This window comes from Sorex fumeus, unplaced genomic scaffold, assembly GCF_029834395.1.
Source record: "Sorex fumeus unplaced genomic scaffold, SorFum_2.1 ptg000051l, whole genome shotgun sequence".
NCBI classification, from domain to species: Eukaryota; Metazoa; Chordata; class Mammalia; order Eulipotyphla; family Soricidae; genus Sorex; species Sorex fumeus.
In genome coordinates, this window is record NW_026606108.1 from 24,872,818 (window position 1) to 24,895,374 (window position 22,557).

Below are 22,557 nucleotides of genomic sequence, written 5' to 3' on the forward strand. Positions count from 1 at the left end.
GTCAGGATTTCCAGAAGGAACACTCTCTGGTGAGCTGAGAAGCTAGATAAAACCCTCTCCTCTTTCCTAGAGTCAAGACTTCAGAGGAAATAATAGGAACCATGACCTGAACCTGTGTGGGTGTAGGGAAGTGGCAGTGGTAGAATGAGAAGATTGGTGAGTGACCACACCCCTGACCTTTCAGTGTTTAATAATAATCATGAGGAAATCCTCAGAGGGGAAGCACTTATTGGAGGCCGGGGTGCAGAGAGACCAGCGCTGGGACTGGTTATCTGGGAAGGCATCCTGGAGGAAGAATCTTTGGGGTTTTTTTGGGGTGGTTTTTTTTTTTTCTTTTTGGGTGTTTGCCTTGCACGCAGCCAACCCGGGTTTGATTCTTCTGCCCCTCTCGGAGAGCCTGACAAGAATATCTCACCCGCACAGCAAAGCCTGGCAAGCTATCTGTGACATATTCAATATGCCAAAAGCAGTAACAACAAATCTCACAATTTGTTGTGAGACATTACTGGTGCCCGCTCGAGCAAATCGATGAACAATGGGAGAACAGTGCTATAGTGCTACAATGCTACATTAGGAGTGGACAACACAACACATACACATACACACACACAAATACATAGACATGCATATTAGCTAATATGAAAAAAAGAAATGCATACCATACCACTCTGAAGTCTAACAGTAACAGTGTCATTTGCAGCAATGTCAATCTTCATGATCCCAACTGCCTATCAGATTCACATGGGAACTCATTCCCAGAGCCAAATACAGGAAAATCCCACTTTCGGGTCAGAGATTTAGGATGGACTTAGTAAAGGCCCAGATTTGATTTCCCAGCACCACAGGGTCCCCAAAGCACTGCAGGGCCTGAGTAGCCCCACACCCTCAGTCCTTCACGATGGACCACAGGCCTGGTTGGCAGAAAGCCCCTACCCCATCCCGCCCCCAAAAAAGCTCACTGTAAAATCAGAATAAAACCAAAATTTTTGAAAAGCACACAAACTGCTTTAATCTCATCTACACATTTACTGCCGGCTTAAAATAACTATTTTTGGTGGCAGGATGGGGGTCACACTCAGTGGTGCTTAGGGGACAAACCCAGGGTAGAATGCAAGCTGGGCAACTTGCCTTCCCTCCTAAACACTCTCTCCAGTCCAGTTTCAAATATCTTAATAATCTACAAAAGAGATTCTCTCTAAAACCAGTCTATTCTGGGGAGAGTAGAAAAGTAGGAGGGTTAAGTTTCGTGACCATATGGGGGTGTTAGGGACTATTCCCAGCTCTGCTCAGACGTGACCCCTGGCAGTTCTTAGAAGATTGTATGTGGTGCTGAGGTCAGTGGGATGCAAGAAAAGAGCCTTAATCTACACACTAATCCTCTGGTCCCAAATATACACCTTGAGGTGGGAGGCTGGGTTTTTTTTTTTTTTTTTGTGGCTGGGGGTCATACCTAGCGATGCCCAGGCATCAAAACTAGGGTCAACAGCATAGAAGGAAGGCCAATGCCTTAAGCCCTATATGATTCCCCAAACCAGTTTTATAAACATTAACTATGAGGAATGAAAAGAGGGCAGCCCCTATACATGGATTACATCACCAGGAATGCCCTCCAGCTGAACCTCTATCCCTGGGACCACTGCAAGTCTAATCTACTCCCCATGAGGCAGTGGCCCCAGCCTAAAATCACCTCAACCATTCACTGCATTGTTATTGGAGAGCAAAGCTTTTGAAAAGTGGGGAAAAATTAAGATCCTACTTGGAAAAGGACCTATTAGAGATTTTAGAAAAGACTTTTTTCTTTCTATTTTGGGAGAGTACGGAAGGTGACCCTAGTAGAAGCTGGGGTCTCACTCATGCAATACAAGTGCTCTACTTCCAAGCTACATGCCCTATCAGAAAATAATAAAACAGGGAACAGAGTGACAGTACAAAGGGTAGGGTGCTTGCCCTGCACAGGGTCCGCCTGGGTTAGATTCCTGACACCACATATGGTCCTCCAGCCCACCAGGAGTGACCCCTGAGTGCAGAACTAGGAGTACACCCTGAACACCACCAGGTGTGGCACAAACCATCCCCCCACCTTACCCCACCCCAAAAAGAATGAAACAATTTAGCCAAAGGGATCAATCAAAGCAGAGATGACCTTTGACTTTGGGGTATCTGACTTTTTATTCTGTTCTCCTTCCAACACTACCAATGAGCCTCAAAGATCTACACTGACTCCTGCTCAGAAAGCACCTCTCCTTGGTTCTGCCCAGAGGGCACAGGTTTTTCGTAACTGGAAATATTACACTTCTAACAAGCTAGTGCTTATCTTCCTTAGTGTGAAAGACAACCAAGTTTCAGGGCTGGAGAAATAGTACAGTGGGTAACAGCCTTGCACACGACCAACCCGGGTCTGAGTCCCAGCATCCCTGAGCACTACCAAGAGTAATTCCTGAGTGCAGAGCCAGGAGTAACCCCTGTGCATCGCCAAGGTGTGACCCCCTCCCAAAAAAAAGGGCAACCAAGTTTGTTCCTTGTGCCATTTTATTTATTGTTATAGGGGCCTCCCCAGTAGTGCTCTGGACCAGATGGTGCCAGAAATCAGATACCTTGTACACATAAGTCACATATTCCACCCCTCTGAACTATCACCCCAACCCCCAAACCATTTTCAAATGCTTGAGGGCTCAGAAATCAAATATCCAAACAATGTGTATTTGCTAAATAATACACTTAATACTAAATTAATACTAAGAAATATGCTAAAACATTTACTTGTCTAAGCCTCTGGGCATTTCTCTACTCCTAAGAAATACACACACCATCTGCTTGAGGGACCGTCACACCATAAACCCTAGTCATTTTTCCACTTCCTGAAAGAGAAAAGAGACCTTATCAGTGGCTATGTGGTCTGAGCACCCATCCTGGATACATTATCCTCCTCTTTCATCTTTCTGCCCACACATACAGCTTCAAAGAACAGGCATTCACCAGAGAGCTTACTGGCCAACCAACCAACCTCTATCTAGGCCATTGCATGGACCAAGATATAGCTCAGTGGTACCCCAATTTGGAAGTCAGAGAAATGGTTCACGGGTTAAATGATTGCCTTGCATCCCATCAACTCTGGTTCAAATCCTCAGCACTACATATCAGCTCCCAAGCACTCAGTGATCTCCCAAGAGTCAGGGGTCACCCCTGACCCAAGCACCAGCCTGGGATCGGACCCAAACTCAACCTTCCCCCTTCATCCCTTTATCTTCCCAGGATAGGAGGTTTGGTGAAAAGGAGGAAGGGAAAGAGGAGGAGGGGGAGGAGGAGAAGGAGGGAAGGAGGAAGAGGAACTAAAACTAGGCTTAGAGCTGGGAGTGCATCAGATGTATGCTGAGGGGGGAAGAGGGGGGAGGGTATTTTTCTAAAACTTTCATTTCTGAAGAGAAACTTGGTCCAGGCCTCAAAATGAGGGGACAAAACTTTACTGGTTGGGGTGGGGTACCTGCTAAGGCCTGAGCAGGGGGCATCTCCCTATGGTCTGAGAGGTAACTGCCAACATCCTGGACCCAGAAAGAGAAAACAGGTGACAGGAAAACAGTGTCCCCGGAAAAGCACTCAGCAGGAAACCTACTTTGCGCCCAGGAGAGACCAAGCACACACAATTAGGAAGGACTTGAAACCAAACTGATGAAATCATAAGAAACAAAACCCTTCTCTGGGTGATTCACCTGGTCTCACTGCCCGGCAGGAGGAAAGTCTTTGTTTTTCCCTGCTTTATGGATGTGTTTATAAATACAGAGTATACATGCCTGCTATATTTGGCAATTTAAAGTTACTTTTTATTCTGTCTTCTTGTTTCCGGCACTCCCCCACCATCTCTGCCCCCCAAAGGGTACTTTGAAATCTTTCCAGTTTTTACAATTAAACCTAACCATCTGGGCTAAAAATCTTCACATTCACTAAATTAGTCACAGATTTTGTGGGTAAGCTGAGAAAGTAAATGCTATGCTCAGTGCTAGGATTTAAACCACATCTACCACAGTCAAACACACTCTCTCCAATAATCTCTCCAATTATGCACGCACATTCAGGCTCAATAATGCGAAGCAGCTAGACCTCACTGCACAGAACAGACACAAGGGCGGTCTGTATGACTTTGGAGATTCCAAAGTTACAAAAAGTCCAAGACAAAATTCTTCAAAAGCCTTTCAGGCTGCACCCCCCCCCCCCCCGCCCCGCAAACCCCGGATATTTAAAAATAGTAACTTTCAGAACGTATAATTTATCTCGCAAAAAATAAACCGGCACCTATCTTTTCCCCATCATTCAACTTTCAGCTATTGTCAGTTCCCACAAGCAGCTCACTGAAGATAATTTGAAGAAATCTGTGTACACCAGTAAAACAATGAGATTTGGATACACTAGGCATTTTCTAGAGTTTTTCTAGTAGGAAAAGGCTTTCAAATCACTTCAGATTTCACAAGACGAGTGCCGGGGGAAAAGGGGGGATGCTGGGCAGATTTAAGATGTCTAAGATTCAATGTACTTAGCGGACAGGGATTCCATCAAGCACAAGTGATTATGTGGTGGTCCAATCACCAGCAAATAGCTGCTGTTACTACAGAACTTCTATCAATTTACAACTGGACAGAATTATCTATTCCACGACTAACTCCGGGGAAGAAGGAATTACTGGTTTTCACAAGGAAATAATGTACCTACGCTAGCAGCAGGCCCCTGGATTCCTAGTGCTGGCCTTTCAAAGAAAATGGTCACGGATAAGACTGGAATATGAAGTAAGATAAGAGCATTAGACTGTGCTGTGAGCAGGTTAGCATCTTTTCTTTCACAGTATTTATGGGACCCCAAAAGCATTCACTTAAGCAGTATACCAAAGAAAAGAGATCCAGGGTCGGTGGGAGACAGGAAACCAGGCTGGGGATCCCTGATGATACTGCATGAGGTCCTGGAAGAGAGCTAGAATCCCCAGTCTTTATGTTCACATGATCATGGACTGAACTGAACCAACAGGACATTAAAAAAAAAAATACTATGTTTGGGGTGGAGCAAAAGTGCAGCAGTTAAGGCTGCACCTGGCCTTACACCTGGCCTACCTGGGTTCAATCTCCCACACCCACATGGTTCCCTCCACACCTCCAGCCGACCAGGAGTGATTCCTGAGCACAAAGCCAGGAATAAATTCTAAGCATAGCTGGGTATGGCCCAAAAGGTTTAAAAACAAAAACCAAAAATAAACCCTAAATTTAACAAAAGTGAAAGTGGTTAGACCTTGAGCTAAGAAGCTCTCCCTCCTTACAAGACTGTTCTAAACCTCCCATTGCTCACATCTCTCAAATCTGCAAAATGAAGCGTCATGACTTGAGCTCGGAAAAATAAAGCCACCCCGAAAGCATCAAAATACCAAAATAGTCATGTTAAATATGACGCCCACAAAACAAGGTCTGTCCTCAAGTTAGCATAGGTTAGAATGGGGCGGAGGAGACAGTACAATGGCTCGGGTGAATGCCTTGCACAAGGTTGACCAGGATTCGACCCCCAGCACCAGAATATGGTCCCCCCAGCCCAACCAGAAGCGCTCCCTGAGCACAGTCAGCTATGAGCCCTGAGCGCAGTTGGGTGTGACCCAAAAACTAAAATTAAAACCTAGTTCTGAGTTACTAAATATCAAATAACTAATTATTTCAGTGTTACCAGCAAAAGGCCTGACCAAACAATACAAAGGCAAGTAGAAACAATATTTAAAAGTATTCTAAGTTATCATCAGGATGATAGTTTATACACAAGAAAGTACTTTCAGATAAGGGTGTTCACTCCCTAAATTACGGTAAAAATAGAATCAGGAGTTGGGGAGCATTAGGTATGATGCTTGGAGAAAACACTTTCACCAGAGATTTCTTTAAGCCTATTTATTTGGAAAGAAAAGATTCTAAGGACAAACTACAACTGCAAAGCAAACAAATGCCATGATTTCTGGTCTTTGATTGTTAAATATAATCAAAGACCAGAAAAAGACAATGACGATGACATCCACCCTGCAATTTTGGCTGTCAACCAACAGCTCCAATTCCCTCCAACTTCCCAAATCGCTATCAGGCTTCACTCTGCTTAAGAGTTCCTCTCCATTCAATACTGTGGCCACTGGCTAATGAATTGGGGGGGTGGGGGTGGTAAATGGTCCGTGTTATTCATAGAATGCACCGGCTGGGGGTCCTTTTTACAAACGTTCTTCCAACCACCCCGTTTCCACACACCTTGCTATTGATCACTCTCCTTTCACCTCCACTAACCCCCCTCCCACTCCCACCCCCCCAGTCCGTCGTCTCCCCCGCCCCCCAATATTCCTGCACAAACAGGAAAATGTAGCCACCACTATTGTCTCTTTCTCAGTTAAAAAGAACCTGATGATTTTCATTTCCAGACTAGATGCCAAAAAAAAAAAAAAACTGGGGTGGGGGGAGTTGCCTCCCAGTTTTCTCCCCCCTCTTTACAGCTTCAAGAAAGCAGATTTGGTCACAGGCAATTCTCACCATTAAACAATTCTTCTTTCACCTCCTGGAGGCAGGGAGGGGAAGGGGGAGGAGGGGGAGGAACAGCTGAGCACATCACAAAACATAATACTGGGCATTCAATTCCTGATACCTTACAGACTTACTCTTTCTCCTCCTGGTCCATAGGATTTGGTGACCAAATCAATCTGAATCTGTAAACAAATGGTTTGTGCAGACAATTAAACCATTCATTCATTCCCCCACCCACCCACCCAAATGCTCCCCCACTTTAGTTAAAGCCTGGCGGCTACCCAACCCAAAGACTTCTAGGTTCTTCCATTATTTAGTGCTCCCAATGGTTAAAAGGCAATAAGCTCATTTGGAGTTTATAAAACTATGCACCATCAACAAAAGCATGTAATGCTTCCAAGATGCACAGGGGCTTCTCCGAGCACAAAGGGAGCTGTGTGTAGTCTTCCCCCCCCCCCCCCAAACAAAAATGCCCAGCCCCAATTAAGCACCCTGGAGGCCCTCAGAGCAGTTCTGTGAAGTTGCAAATAGAGCGAGATCCACTTGAACTCCAGCAGTCTTGGGGGCTTTTCCTCCCCAGACAGGGAAAAAGTAGGGGGGCTGACCTCATTAAAGGGTAATTAGTGAGCCCCAGGACTTGAGGGGCTCACACAATCACGGCTATTGTGAGCTTTCACTCTGAGGCCACTATTTCTTCCTTAAAAAAAAAAAACCTTTGCAATTTGAAAGACCCCCCCCACCCCCCCATCCCCCAATGTCCTACCCCCCTACCTCCACCCACAGCCCTCTTTTCAAATGTTCAAGGTTTCAGTCCAGCTCCCTTTTCGGCTACAAGTCATGTAGTGAAAAGAAAGGATACAATTCAAAAAAAGCATTCTACTTTTGTGGAATTCTGGCATGGTTAAAAGTTCAATGAGATTCGTTAGCTTAAATTCTATAAATAAATATTCATGTAAAATCAATCTTGTTTTAAAGAAGGTGAAATGCTGTTCCTTCAGGTTACAGGGACAGAAAACACTTTTATAAAAGAAAAGGGCACTGGAAAATCAATGTCTTCTATGATTTATATGTAACCATAATGTTAGGAGAAAAAACAATTGATGTTTCACATTTATGTGTGAAGGTGTTATTCAGAAACAGAAACTAATACAAAGTAATGTGATCAACATAACCATTTTACCATCAATAAAATTCTTCACACCTCTTTAAAGCCCATTATTACTGTTGATATCAATCTGCCAAGATACTAAGAACTGAACTCTACCATAAAATGCACCAGTAAATTTGGCTGTTTATATTCCTTAACTCAAGAGGGACGGCTTCTTTTTTTGCAAGTAGAGATCCACCATGTAGGTACTAAAATATTACAATACGTGAGAAATTAGTTTGCAGCAAGAGATAAAACGAAGCTCAAATTGCCCTTCTCAACAGACAGGGACACAAGTCTGGTATTTACATATAGCAGGGTGGATCAATACCTTAGTGAAAACAATGCTGAAAAGGAGGAAGTGGTGCAGAGGTAATGGTGTTCCTTTCAAGTAGAGCCCCCCCCCCCCTCCCAAAGCCATTCTTCCAACTGCCGGTTAGAAAGGCCACAAGACCACAGACCAGGCCCACTGCAACCCCACATAGTAACAGCCCCAGAGGGTCTGCTGGGGCCCAGACACCAACTGCAGGTGCAACATTAATGCGCACAAGTGACATCTTGAATGCAACCCTAACCCCGGTTGTTACAATCACTCAGTCCCCCTTCCCCCCTTTTGAAGAACAAATGAATAGAATTTAAAGGGTGTAACAAGTCTTTCTCTGTTGGGGTGAGCTAGATCTCAGAAGAGCTTTGTGTGCACTTATGTTCTATTTAAACACTTCGCGGGGACCCCTTTTTTGAAAGTTGGGTAAACACCCTCAATAAGCTTCTTTTGCAGAAATGTCACAAAACATAATTGTGTTAAACGTATGCAATGCATTACAAGAAATCTTGAAAAGATGGGAAAAACTGATTTATTCCCAAAAGATGGAAAGGGCTTCAATTTACTAGATGGGAGCGAAAGGGGAACCCTCCCCCTTCATTCTTGTAAGCTCTAAAAAACAAATAGTTGGAGACTTTGAAGAGGGAGGCGGGGGATGGGAATCCTGGAAGTCATTCCCAACAGTTGGAAACTCTTCCTCTTAAAGTAAATCCAAGGGCTCAAAAAATAAATATTCAAGAGCATTAATTTGTTTCTAGATGTGTGCGTGCAAGTAAAACAGCAGTCATAATGTGGAAATTTCAGTCACATTTTGCAACTAATTGGAAGCAGATTAGAATTCCGCCTCAGGGGAACGTTGTCAAACTAGGAGCTGGAGCAAATGAAGAAAGAGGTGAAGGCGTTGTGAAGGGCTGACAGATTTACAGCGCTCAGGGCTATAAACGGGTGTGGGGGGCGGGGGGCGGGGGGGGAGGGCTGGGAGAAGGGCGCGTCCCCGCGGCTGCTGTGCGCGCCCCTGCAGCCCCTCCAGGAGCGCGCGGCTCCGCACCTCGCCCCCAGGACCCTGGGCCCTCCATCTGCTCCCGCCAGGAACAATAAGCCGCCCTTCACCACAAACCCCGGGCCCAGATAAGATAAAAACCCTGCAGACTGATAAACTAGGGCATGCAAAAGTCAGAGGGAGAAAAGGTGGCTTTATTTTTAAAGTGGGGGTGGGGGAGGGAAAAGAAAAAAACAGCAGATTGTGGAGGATTACGGAGCAATGGGGTAATGGGAACAGCTGCTCCATTTCTCGTTCGGTGTCTGGCATCTGCTGCTGCGGCATCATGGGAAAGGCTGGTGAAGGATTTGGGCGAGGAATGTAAATGTAGACAATTGGCCAAATGGAGTTTGATGCGGAAAAGCTCAATTGCTCGGCTTTAAAATCAGGTTGTTCCCTTTGGGGAGCAGCAGCAAACAATGTTACTTAACTCAAATTCCACCTTCAAAGCAGTTTCAAGGTTTGGGAATGTGAATCGCTTTTCAATCAGTTACTTAAGATGGGAAACAATACACCTGGCCCAGCCGGCATTGGGGCTCATCTTCCACCGAGCTCCTCTGGAAAGGTGGGCGGCTGGGGGGTTCTTGTATATTTCACTTTGGGGGGAGGTTCTTAAATCACAAGTGCTTCTGAACAGACTCAAAGGACCAGTTGGAATAATTGTTGTTCCCGTTTTCCTATTGGCTACAAAGATTCACTTCTAATTTCAATACTTCATTTCTATCACCGCCGCCCCCGAAAAAATGGTCAAGAAGGAAAAGAAATGAAACACACCACACCAAGGCTGATCAGGGCCCCGGTCCCGAGCCCATAATAAAGCACCGATCTGATAGCATTATCCATGTACTGTGGTGAACCACACACAAATAAACAGTTTTCCATGAAGAATGAAAACCCAAGGCTTCAACCCTTCCAATTCAAACATTATTACTGTTGCTTTTAACAGGAGCCATCCAGAAAATCAGCCAAGGAGGGGAAAGAATCCAAGAGCATTCAGTTCTGGCCCAGCACGCTTTGCAACACAAAACGGAGAAGAGAAGAGAAAAGAAAAGAAAAAAGAAAAGAAAAGAAAAGGAAAGGAAAGGAAAGGAAAGGAAAGGAAAGGAAAGGAAAGGAAAGGAAAGAAAAGAAAAGAAAAGGGAGATAGATGCCTTCCGACTCATCCTGATGATGTTGAGTGAAGGGGTAGAGCTGTAAAATCTAAACACAAAAACTTCCATGCAGAGTGAGCAACCAAACACCAGGTAAAGTTTGCTAATCACTTCAGTGGGAACAATTTAGCCTGGGTCGAGGAGACCTATTGTGACTAATTTGAAATACAAAAGGGGATGTTTCAAAACAGCCAGAGGGTCAGACAAGCCCCAACCAAACCCTGACTCTTCTTTAATCAAAAGGAGGAACAGTGACTTCGAGGAGTTGACGAAAGTGTGACCAATTGGAACTTTGTTGTCTATAACTAATTGAAGCATATAAGAGTCCACTTCTTAAAACATACTTTTTTTTTTAATTCACTGCCACATGACAAAAACCAGAATCAAGCTGACTGGTAGATCAGTGCAACCAAAGACCAAGCTATTATTTCAAACTGTCAGGGGAAGGCAGTAAAATTGCTACCAGGTCTCCTTAAGTTACCCTTCAATAAAAAGAAGCCATCAGGGAAATAAGAGGAAAAGAAAACACATCAAAACCTTAAAAGTCCCTTTAAGTAAAATTATACGTCTGTGGCACCATGCCATCTGCTCTCTGGTTAACATAATAAGCCAATTCCACAACCTAAATATCTGCTTTCGAAAATCATTATGTACAACACAAAATATAATCAATATATTTTTAAACTAAACACAGCAGTCATGTGGCATTACTGGAATAAGCTTTAAATTCCCTGAAGGCACTTTTTTCTTTAAGGTGCTTGCTGACAATGAGGGATTTGCCAAGAGGCCAGAAGCTCAATGGTTGGCCAATAGTCACAATGAATAACAAGGAGGTAGGGAGGAGAGGGTAGCTCTTAAAACCCAGCAGCACCTACTCATCACTTCAAATTCATTGGTTCTAACTCAAACACCTTCGCATTGGATGCTCTTACAGATCAGATCTATTTAAATTTTTTTCTTTTCTTTCTAATTTAACTTCTCCTGAAATGCACGTATTGTAGGGGAGGAGCATCAGAGATGGCTGCAAATGTCAAGGTCCAAGAACCATGAAATCGCCTAAGTATTTGCTTCCATTTTTCTGGCAATAAAAGAAGAAGAAAAAAACATCACCTCAGGGGCCAAATAGAGAGTAGAGTAGGTAGATAAGGAGTTTTCCTCGCATTTGACCAACAGAGGTTCGATCCCCTTATCCCTTTATGTTTCCTGAGTCTGCCAGGAGTCGGCCCTGAACACCACCAGGTGTGGTCCAAAAACAAAGCAAAACAAAACACCTCTTTTCATTCATTTTTTTCACAGGTATTTCTACCCCAAATTTAGCAGCTATGCAAAATTCAGCTGCAGGGACAAAGTGCCACTCACTCTCTTGAATATCCTTTGAGCCTTCAAAATAACATTACAAAACAGCCCAACTGCTGGTCCACCTACTATGAATAGTTTAACAACCTTTCATTCAGAGGCAAAGGCTTTGTTCCAATTGCCAAAACCTTTAGCTCAGATTAAAAAGAACTCGCAACTGAGAGCAAGCCGGCACTAGTGAAACTTCAGCTGGGAGAGAAAATTGGACACAGAGGAACCCATTTACTCTACAGCACAGTGGAACTTAAAATCAACCATGACTCTGTTTTTAAGAAAGAATAAAGTACTAACTAAATGCTCCCAATTCATGCCCAACTACAGCCTTCTCTCTCTCTCTCTCTCTCTCTCTCTCTCTCTCTCTCTCTCTCTCTCTCTCTCTCTCTCTCACACACACACACACACACACACACACACACACACACAGAGTCTCTGAATACCAGCAATAGGGCAATAGTCTGGCCCCTACATAATTCAGATCAGGGCTTAAGGGAGATCTTCGCTTCTCCTTCACTATAACCTGAAATGTTATCATTAAGGAGCTATTATTACTTATTGACCAAAATCCTAGTGAAGAAAGATAATATCCACTACATACTGTGAGAAGAACCCAGTATTTCCTTCAGTTCTGAGTTTCAGGTTAGACAAGAATGCTCTGCAAAGTGATTTAGCAGTAAACTGTTGAGTATTCAAGCAAAACCCTTGATGTTCAGATCCCTGGCAAGTTCAGAGCACTGGCAATCAAAACTATGTTGTGCTACAGTAATTACTCTGAAAAGCTTCCAGTGCTTAATATTAAAGAATAGAATAACACGATCCTTCCACCTCTTCTACACCTTTAGAGTGTGTTCAACGTGGCAATTATCTCCGTTCAAGAAGCACAGAGTTGAAACTGCATTGAGACTCAATTACATCCATGACTTTTTAAACATACACTTCAAAAGGCAGGTTTCATCACATTCAAATCACTCAACAAAATCTTTATCCCACTTTATAAAATATAGATGTTATCCCTCTCCCACAAGACACCCTCTAGTGTAAAAACGATTGCTTTTTACATTTGGACCCACTTGTTTCATCTTATTAAAGCAGAGGGTGACTGAGCAATGATGAAAGACCCAAGCCAAGATCCCATCGGACAAAAATTGCTCCACTTCCCAGCATTCCCAGAAGTTATTTCCATGCAGCCCCAAATTGCCAGTGTTCAAATTTTAACTAAACAAATAAATAAAAGCAGATCAAGCACTTGTTAGCCAAAACAACAACAAAAATCACGACTGCTTTGCTCCTTTTAGAATTCAAAAGGAAGTAAGGGCAGATTTATGATTTAAGAGCTAGTGGATAAAATAGCATTCCAATTATCAAGGGCCTCTTAGGAAGAGCAAGAATGCATTATGTGTTAATGACCACGACCAGGGGTCCCTTCCCAACTCTTTTGTCAAAACCCGAGCAGATCCTCCCCGCAGCTTCGCCATTAACATGTCTGTTTCCTGTCAGCCCACTCAGAGATAATGTCATTTATCTCAGGGAGGCACAAGCCCAGTCATTAGCTTCAATAAAAGACCTCAAACAAAGGCAGGATAATGTTTTACCCAAGGCTCTTACTAAAACCAGAACCAGAAAAATCCCAGTTGTCTGAAAGTCAAGGACTCAAAAAGTTAGCATCCTTCAAAGACATTTTCCTCCAGAGCAACAATCTGGGACAGGCCTGGGCTGTGAAGGAAAGCAAGGTCTCTGTAGAGTCAACACCAGTCCAGAACGCTATCACATACAATTAGATTAACCGATAAAGGCTGACCAGAGAGAGCCTTTGCCCCCTCGCCTCCAGGGGGGAAATTGACAGAATAATTCAGGTACTGACTAAATAGTTAGATCTTTGAAGAACTGACCCCTCATTGTGATCGCCTGCAGGAACTGAATAACCATTATAGAGTGTTCAATGGCTGGGCTTCTGGAAATCTTTTAAATGAAAGTGGAACTGGTTAAAATAAATGTCGGAACATGTGTTTTCACAGTGTTGCTCATATTACTGCAATTTCGAGTTTCTATGAAGTACCAGGTGAACTTTTTTTAAATTTAAAAAAAACGCACACAGACACAGTCTGAAATTGGAGCAAATCTCAGCCATTCAATCCTTGTTTTTCATGCTGAAAACGAAGAACAGATGGTACTTTCCATGTTGTTTGAGTCTGGTTATTGAACACCTCTGTGGTTAGGGAGATTTCTGCTTAGCACTTTCCGCATACATTTCATTTACGAACTATAAAATGCTGCTTAGGAAAAATAAGTCTTTATAACACTCTAATTAAAACCATCTTGCAGCCAAGTAATTTCACTTGAAGAGCATTCTTAACCTCATGACATTTGGACTATCAATTCCTTTTCCTCCACTCTTTTTTTTTTTTTACAGACTATCTGCAAAGTTATTAAAAGTTGCAAAACATTTATCTCCTTAAACACAATCTTAATTGGTTGTGGGTGTTTAGTCATCTCTCCATCAAATCCAGGCTTTAAATACTCGGGGATGTGCATGCTCAAACAAAGTGCTCCAAGCTCAGTGCCTCTCACAGGAAACTTGTGAGGGAAAGGATAGCTGCTCCTCGCAGTCACCTCGAAAAACCCCTGGCACCTATGGAGAGAGGCAACAGAAAAGGAGAGGCCTGGTCCATGCGCATTGCGAGGTGCCTTTAGCTACTAAGGTTTTCAACAGCTAAATCCCTTATGTAGCTTTCAAAAACAGTTTGCTGTCGAACAACAATGGACTTTGTCCTTTAATTATAGCCACTGACCTCTCTGCCCTTTTATTTCACAGCAGATAAACTGCACTCTCTAAGCAGAATTTGTAGGGGGCACATGGTCCACGAGACTCATTCATCAAACAAAATATGTTCTGAAATAGCTCACACACTTAGATAAGCCAGAATTCCCTAGTGAAGAGTAAAAAGGCATCTACGAGAGAATCAAATGAAACGAATGATATCCTTCTCAGAGAGGTCTGAAGACACCACCTTTCAGCTGAATTAGTGCTGAATACCCAGGAGCCTAAGACTCAATCATCAACGCCTGCTGCCGTGCCCCCCTCCCCCTCCCCTACCCCCGTGCCTTTCATGTTTATTTAAGTTTCGGCCACTTTAAAGAATTTTCTGTGTATTTTTTAATTTTCCGGGGATCAAATCAGTCCACATCCTCTATATAGACAACCAAACGCCTGTTGTCTGTGAAGTTCCTTCCAACTGTGAAAGCTAAACAGGACACATGAAGAGCCTCCAGTGCAGGCTGCTATGTGCTTCCAAAGAAAGGAGGGGGAAGGTGGGAGAGCAGGTTTTCCCAACCAAAAGCCAACCCATCAAACCTACTTATTCAGACATGTCACTGGTGGCTTAACCACAAAATGGGCTATAGAAATATAGCTCAAACGTCTTAGAATTATGGCATGTTTTGATTTTGTTCACGTATTAAGGGAGTGGCGACTTTTACAACATACTTGTGGTTTCCACATAAAGGAGTAGAACACTCATTGATTTAATTAGGTTTCATAGGGTCCAATTTATCATGTTTTACATGACTTTGTGTAGTAAGGAAACAGAATAAACAGACCAAAAATAGACATTTAGGCATGCTGTGAAAATTAACCGGTGACAGCAAGTCTTATGAATCTCCTGTGAACCTTCCAACCAAAAAAGAAAAAAGTGCACCCCCATGTGCACAAGTGCACACTCTCTCGCGCGCACACACACACATACACATTCTCTCTCTCTCTCTCTCTCTCTCTCTCTCTCTCTCTCTCTCCCCCCCCCCCATGGGTCTTCACAGTTGGCCCCCTCCTGTGCCACATTTGATGGCTGAAAATTAATCATCTTCACTTTTAAGGCACTTACTCTTCACAAACCCAGATAATCAGGCAAAGCAGAAGATAATAAAACATGGTACGAGAAGGAAAAAGGAAAGAAAAAGCCTTCCTCCAAGATGCCTTTCTGTTGAAATATTTTGTCAGGCGAACTACTGAATCTTTTAGCTTCTCCATAAGGAGCCCCTTGTCATTAAGTATTTTCCAAATCCAAGTTTAATTTCACACAACCACGAATTTGTGGATTTCAAGTTTTCCTCCCCAGGTGCCACATTCTGTCCACTGATCCCACCTCTGTGCTGGTGGATGAAAACTACCTTTGGGGTGGGGTGGGTGGTGGAGAGGAAAGCTTTAGGGGGTAACTGTGAGGAACCCCAACCCAGCTAGAGAACAGAGCCAACCTTACAGCAATCGGGCCCTTCAGAGCCAACCGCAGTGGCCCTGAGTGGCAGGATTGGGCGGGTGACTCCAAGCCTCCAAAAGCTTTGCTACCTCCCCTCCTCCACCAACACCCACTGGGCCTGTTTGCTCTACATTCATGTAATTCCAATGATTACATTTAGAACCCTCGGCCTGAAGCTGCACTGCATGTATGTGAATCATTTCATTCTTCCCTTCTCCAGCCAGTTTCCTCTGTGACTGGAAAGTGAAAAGAACACAAAACTGGAGAAACGACACCGCACTCTAATCTCAGTTGCCATGACAGCAGCCTTTGAGATTCTGAAATGTTCCGATTGCCAGCTAAACAAAATTGTTGAATGTGAACATTTGGCTGGAAGATTAAAAGGCTAAGGAGAATGCAAAAGGGCAGTACCTCCCACATTCCAGGCAGCAGTGAATCCAATCAAATGGCTCTGACTCCTTAACCACAGCCATTGTGAGCACCGGATTAGGGCAATTCATCTAGATAGTTAGAGCAGATTAGAACTGCAATTTGAAGACTATTGGCATAGAAGTAAAGGCCCTACTGTACTCAGTAATAAGAAGATTTTAGAATGCCTTTTAGCAGAAATTAGGTGGAACTACATATTTAAACTGGGATTTTTGGAAAAGCCCACTGAAATTCAACCATGTGAAATGCTGCCTGGCCAAGGGGAAATGAACAAAAAACACTTCGAGATTTATGCATGACAAACACTTCAATGTACCTTTATACCACCTAAAATTTGAAAATCGAAACTTTGCTTCTGAACTTGTTCTTCAATACTGAACACACAAAAATCAAAATCCAAGGGTTTAAAAAGTACAAGGGTTTAAAAAAGTGAGCAATGAATACTTGGGGACACACACACAATACAGTTACCCAAGAACATGTGACAGAAAACAGCAAAAATCCTAACATCTCCTGAGCTTTATTTACAAACAACTATGCCCCACAAACCACATGATATAAAGCTGCATTTCTGCAAGGTACACCCAAAATGAAGCTATAGACTAACTGCAGAGAATCATCCCTCTACCCCCCCACCACTCCCAAGCTGCCCCGCGGGCAGAGCCCCTTCCAGTCCAGGAACGTCACTCAAATGCACCCCCCACCCCCACCCCAGGCCAATCAGTCACAGGGTTCCAACACGGAGCCCCCACAAGGCAATGTTGTTAAACAAGACTCTCAGACAATGGCCAAGATGGGAGGAAAGGTCCAAATCGCCAACATCAACCAGCCCTCCTGGCTCAAAGGTGACACGAATTCTAAGTCCGGGCCCGTTTTCCTCTCGGGAACACCAATCTACACGATCCAAATCTCACTTTTCTTACTAACCTTTCAGGTCCCCTAAAGCAAGCCAGAACCCTGTTAAAGCTCCAGTTTCCAAAGGGGGGGGGGCGGGGAGGTGGGGGGGAGAGCGAGGGGGCGGGGGCAGGGCAGCCCCTCCCCCCAGCCATTCCATTGCTCTCTTTCCAAATAGTTATGAAACCACCAACCCAAGGGGTTGAGCGGGTATTGATGTCAGGCCCCGTAACAGGAAGCCAGCCAAGGCAGATAGCCTTTGACAGAACTATTTTAGAGAAAGTAGCAAAAATAGCGGAGGAGTTGAGGATGGAGTGTAAATTAGAATCCTCGACATAGCTCTCCAGGGAGGGCATGTGAGCCCTGCTGAGGACGCACTGCCAGAAATACCAGGACGTGTAAATTAAAACAGGAGACATTCTCCTGGCGGGGGAGAGGGGGCGGGGGGAATCCAGGCCACCGGACAAGTAGGGTGCACGGGCAGGCTCTGCAGGTAAAGGCGCCCGGCTCAGAGCTGTCTACGGGAGCCCTTGGCAGGGCACAAGGTACCTGGAGCTCTCTGGCCCTCCCACCTGTCCCCTCCGCCCTCCCCCGCGCCCCCCCCCGCCCTCCAAGACCAGCCCCACAAAAGCAGCAGTCGCAGCCGCAGCGAAGCAAGAGTTCACCAGTGCTCCCCGAGAATGAGACAACCCCCCCCCCCCCCCGGCAAACACACCCACTACACACCAAATACTAATCACCCAGGCTACAGAGCGTACAAAGAACCAGAGAAAGGCAGGAGGAGGAAGCGTGAAGGCACACGGGGCAACACACCCACACACACCCACACACCCACGCGGGCCCGCACACACACGCGCGCGCGCACGCGCCCGCACACACACACACACACACCCTCCCCCGGGGTGCACACAGAGGAAAAGTGGGAGATCGAGGAAGGCGACTTGATCCTACCTTCTCGGTTTTCAGTTTCTTGATTCGCCTGTGGCTCTCCTCCTCCTCCTCTTCCTTCTTTCCCAGCACCGAGTTTCCCAGGAGCCCCGCGTCGGGGGCACTTTTGCTAACTTCCCCGGCCGCCGCCGCCGCCGCCGCCGCGCCGCTCGCCGCGCCCCCGCAGTGGAAGGGGCTCGCGGCCCCTCCACCGCTCTTGGCCCCGAAGCCGTAGAGGTGGCCCCCGGGGGGCGCCGGGCCGCCGCCGCTGCCGTTCTGGTGGCCCTGCAGCAGCTCGTGCTTGTCCTTCCTGGCCTTGCCCGCGTCCTTGTCCCGCTTGGCGCCGCGGCTGCTCTGGCTTTTCCCTGCCTTCTCCTCCTTGCCTTTCCCCCCGGAGGCCGCCCCCGCCGCCGCGGCCACGGCAGCGGCGGCGGCGGAGGGGCCCGGGCCGGCGCCGTGGCAGTTCGGGGCGCCGCCGCCGCCGCCGCCGCCGCTCACACTTTGACCCAGCGCTGAATTCATGCCAGTTGCCTCTCCAGGGCGCCCTTGGACTTCCTGCCTCTTGCCCGTGCCGCTGATCTCGGGAATCCCATACAAGGCGGTGGAAGGCAGAGATTTATTAGCATCCTTGGAAGTTTTACTCCTTTTCACTTTTGATTTGCTGCTCTCTTTGTGCGCGTTCCCCTGGGGAGCAGAGGGCTGCACGGGAGCGAATTTGAGGCCCTCGGCCAGGGCGGCGGGGGCCCCGGCCCCGCTGGAGGCCAGCCCGCCACAATCCTTCGAGGAGTTGCTGCCGCCGCCGCCGCCGCCGCCGCCGCCGCCGCTGCCCGTGCTGCCGCCGCCGCCGCCGCCGCTGCTGCTGGTGGAATTATTCATCTCAAATTTCTGTCTGTCCTTCTCCAAATCAGCGTCCAGATCGATGATTAAATTCCCAACCCCGATTTCCCAATCATCGCCACTGTCATAAGTATCAACCGTATTTGGATCCACACCTTTTCCTGCCGTGGAAATATTCACTGACATCCTGAAGATGAGCACTCTAGAATAAGAATCCGATGAACTTTCCTTTGGAGATGAGGGGACATTCGTTTAGCTCCGCTGGGTTTTTCCTCTTTGAAAAGAAAAGAAAAAAAAAATCTTCGAATCTTCCTCTTCTGGTTTTTGTTTTGTTTTGTTTGTTTTTTTTTTCGGCCCCAGCACTTGTGTCCAGGGAGGTTATTACACCCTTTCAGTCCAGGTCCACCTTTTCCTGTGAAGGAGGGAAAAGTCGAATATTTCTTGTCTGGGTGTTGCCAGAACAAAAAAACGATTAATACTGGGGAGTCGGTAAAGGGGTTACAGGGAAGGACTGGAGAGTGAGGTGCTCATGTATTGTCTCCACAGTTCAGAATCAGGTTTAAAGGACAATAACCGAGCCCCCAACACATACCCATGACTGGAAGCATCTTAAAACCACTAGAACAGAAAATCCCTTTATCAACACCTCCAGGACAAACACTTTGTAAAAGGCATTAAAATATCTTAAGGATCTGAATTCAGCCCAATAAGGTTTTGTCTTTTTTTTTAAGTAGTTTTAAGATCCCACCCCCCACCCCCCACCAGCACATCCATGTGTGTCAAGCCCAGAAAACAGACTCGACTGACCCTCAGGAGGGAGGAAATGCCGCTGGAATCTCGACCTAGCTCCTGCAATTTAAACCGTCAGACCCTGGAAGTTCTCTGAAGCTAGTTTCAGAATGATGCTGCTAAATTATCCTTATTTCTAATTTTACTACTTCTTTTTACAAATTGTCTGGGCAATCTGGTTTTTGTTCCCAGTAAGGAACAGGGGTGGGGGGAAGCAACCTACAACACCCCCTTCTTCCACACACATTCATTCTTCTCTTTCCCAAGTTAGTATACAATTTCTTTAAATACACATACACATGCCTTTCAAGAGCCTATCTCAATAGAAAAGACAGTGTGATATACAAGGTTAAATTAGCTGCCTTTTGAGGGGAAAAAATCACATCTAAACAATTCTCCAGTATTTCGATGTCAGACTTGCTCAATCTGCTATGCTGCTACTGACTGGAGGGAAACTGATTAAGACATACACTTAAGTGATCTGCGCCAACGTGGCCTCAATGACCGCAAATGAGTGTGTGTTTGACAAAGATCAGTTAAAACGGTTTTTAAAGGGATCAGCCCCTTTTAACAGTTGTCAAGAAAAATAAATAAATATACATACACACACAGACATTGCTTACCTTTAATCCTTTATCATTTTTTAAAATTAGGCCAGCAAATCAAAATGCCTTTCCCACTCCACTCGGCAAACAAGCCTGTGCCTCATTTTACTTAAACACCAAATGATCAAGAAGGAAGAAACCAAATAACACATCTCAGCCAGAATAATCACTCGATAACATTATTCCACCTCGCCACCCCACCCCCACCCTTCTTTTTTGGCAAACGGATCAGGAGTCCTTTTTCCTTAAAAAAATGTGTCACTGTACAGCTGGAAGATAATGTTTCACATTCACAACACAAGCACCAAAGGGTTTTTTTCCTCTGAACCAGCATCGAGAAGAGTAATCTTTAAAAAAAAAAAATCAAAAAGTAAAAAAAAAAAAAAATTAAGAGCGAGGAGAGCGAGCGAGTCTAGAGAAAAAAGTTTTCCCAACTTCTCATTCCGCCTTCAGTCCCAGACTTCAGAGTCACCGTGTGATCAGTAAGTAATGATCCCATGTAGCAAACCTACAGGCGTCCGCTAGTAACAAGACAGAATGTGCTAACATCGGGATAAATTAGTGAAAGGGAAGAAAGAAGAAGAAGAAAGGACTGAAAATCTGGGCTGGATTCCGCCTGTTAGTCGGGAAGTGGCATTTTTCCGCCCGTCCTGACAGATTTGATTTCTTGAACTAACTTAAGAGGAAAGGAGGGGGCAGGAGCGGGGAGGAGGGGAGGGGAGGTGGGGAGGAGGAGGGCGGTGGGGGAGGGGAGGAGGAGGAGGGGAGGGGGCGCCGGGGCTGGAGCGGGGTAGGAAGAAAGGGTGGGACCCGGAGCCGAGCCCCGGCCGAGGAAGAAAGGTGCGGAGGGGGAGGGGAGCAGATGATTCAGCGGGCCGGGGGACCCGTTCTAACAGCCTTCGCTCGGGGCGGGGGGCGCTGGGCTGGGGGAAAATAACGGCGCTTGAAACGGGCTCCGTCTCCGAAACCTTGAAGAATGTGCTGCTTTCCTGTTTTATGTTGTATTTTAAGAAAAAGGAACCGAGTTCCTCGTAAGGGTCCCCGAGGTGGCGGGGTGGGGGTGGGGGGTGTAGGGGAAATCCGCTGTCGCTCAAGCCAATCAGTCATGCGGTAATTCGATCATTAGAGTTGGGGGGGGAATTCCCCTCCCCCGCCCCCACGCTCGGACAGTTTTTCCCCATTTATAAGTCGCAGCAAACGGTGCGTCGCCCTTTTATTTATTTTTCTCTCCTGCTCTTGCGCCCACCTTCCTGCACGCCCCCTCCCCCTCGCCCCCGCCGCCCGCTCCTCCTCCCTCCTGTGTTTAGTCAGATGGCCCGGGAGCTTGGCTTCGTATTTTTAATTAGCTGGCGTTTGGAAGCTAAAAGCAGTAATGAATTGTTGATGGATTGGAAGTGGAGAGTCGCTTTGCTGGAAATGTCGGGGCCGGGGGTGGGGTGGGGGATGGGCGAGTTAGCAAGGACCAACCATCTAAAAGGAGCGATTTTGTTACAGTGCAAGCTTTTCGCGTCACGTGAGGATCAAGGGCTCAATTGGTTGTCGTGAGAACAAAAATGGTGACAAGCGTATCAAGAAAATACTGATCTGGTCTTTAAAAAAAAAAAGCTGAAGGTCTCTCCCTCCCCCTGCCCACTCTGCTCCAACACCCACCCCCACCCCACCCCACCCCGCCGCCGCCGCCTTCCCACCGCCCCCTGCAGTGGGCGCAGCTACAAGTTATGAATGTGAAACATTTCTCATGGATCTAGGATCTCGGAAGTTCGCAAGGAGTGAAATGTAATGAGCTCGAGAGCCAAGCAGATGTTTTAAAGAAACACCTTATAAACCTTTCCTCAACTTATCTCCAATTTGTCGGCCCTCCCAAGGGGCCAGGGAAGCCAAAGCGGGGGAGGGGGGGCGCGGAGAGCACCTCAGAGCTTGCTTGGATTTTAGGGGGCCCTCACCCCATGTCTTAAACAAAGAAAAACATTTTGTTAGCTCCCAAGCCAGGTCTTGTAATAAACACACCATTGTTAGTATTTGTGGGTTTGTTTGGGTTGGGTGGGGCTGCCCCTCTTAATGGTGTTTTGCTGCTTGCTATTTTTTTAAGGAGATGGAAAATGGTAATTATAACCATTACATGTAATGGGTGACTATTTCCTTATTTAATATTAAATTATTGGGCACTAGGATGTGACAAGGAGACAGAAATCGGCTTGTTCTGTCCTTGCCCCACATATTTTTTTTCCAAGCTAGGTTTGGAAACCGGGTCTCTGCCCAGCAAGGAGAGAGGGAAGGAGTGGGGTGAGCTAGAGAA

At 45.9% G+C, this 22,557-nt stretch overlaps 1 protein-coding gene across 4 annotated transcripts in view; it reads right to left on the bottom strand.

Annotated features, from left to right (window-relative positions):
* ZNF608 (zinc finger protein 608) overlaps positions 1–20,551 on the bottom strand; it is a 101,959-nt gene extending 81,408 nt beyond the window's left edge. For 3 of the 4 annotated variants that reach the window (XM_056124222.1, XM_056124224.1, XM_056124225.1), the window contains exons 1-2: positions 20,280–20,551; positions 18,055–19,279 (exon numbers count right to left, since the gene is read on the bottom strand). In XM_056124222.1, coding sequence (XP_055980197.1) covers positions 18,055–19,053 — 999 coding nt within the window. In that variant the 5' untranslated portion in view covers positions 19,054–19,279; positions 20,280–20,551. The remainder of the gene's footprint in view (positions 1–18,054; positions 19,280–20,279) is intronic. The other variant, XM_056124223.1, reaches the window with a different exon arrangement.
* Positions 20,552–22,557: the final 2,006 nt, after the last annotated feature.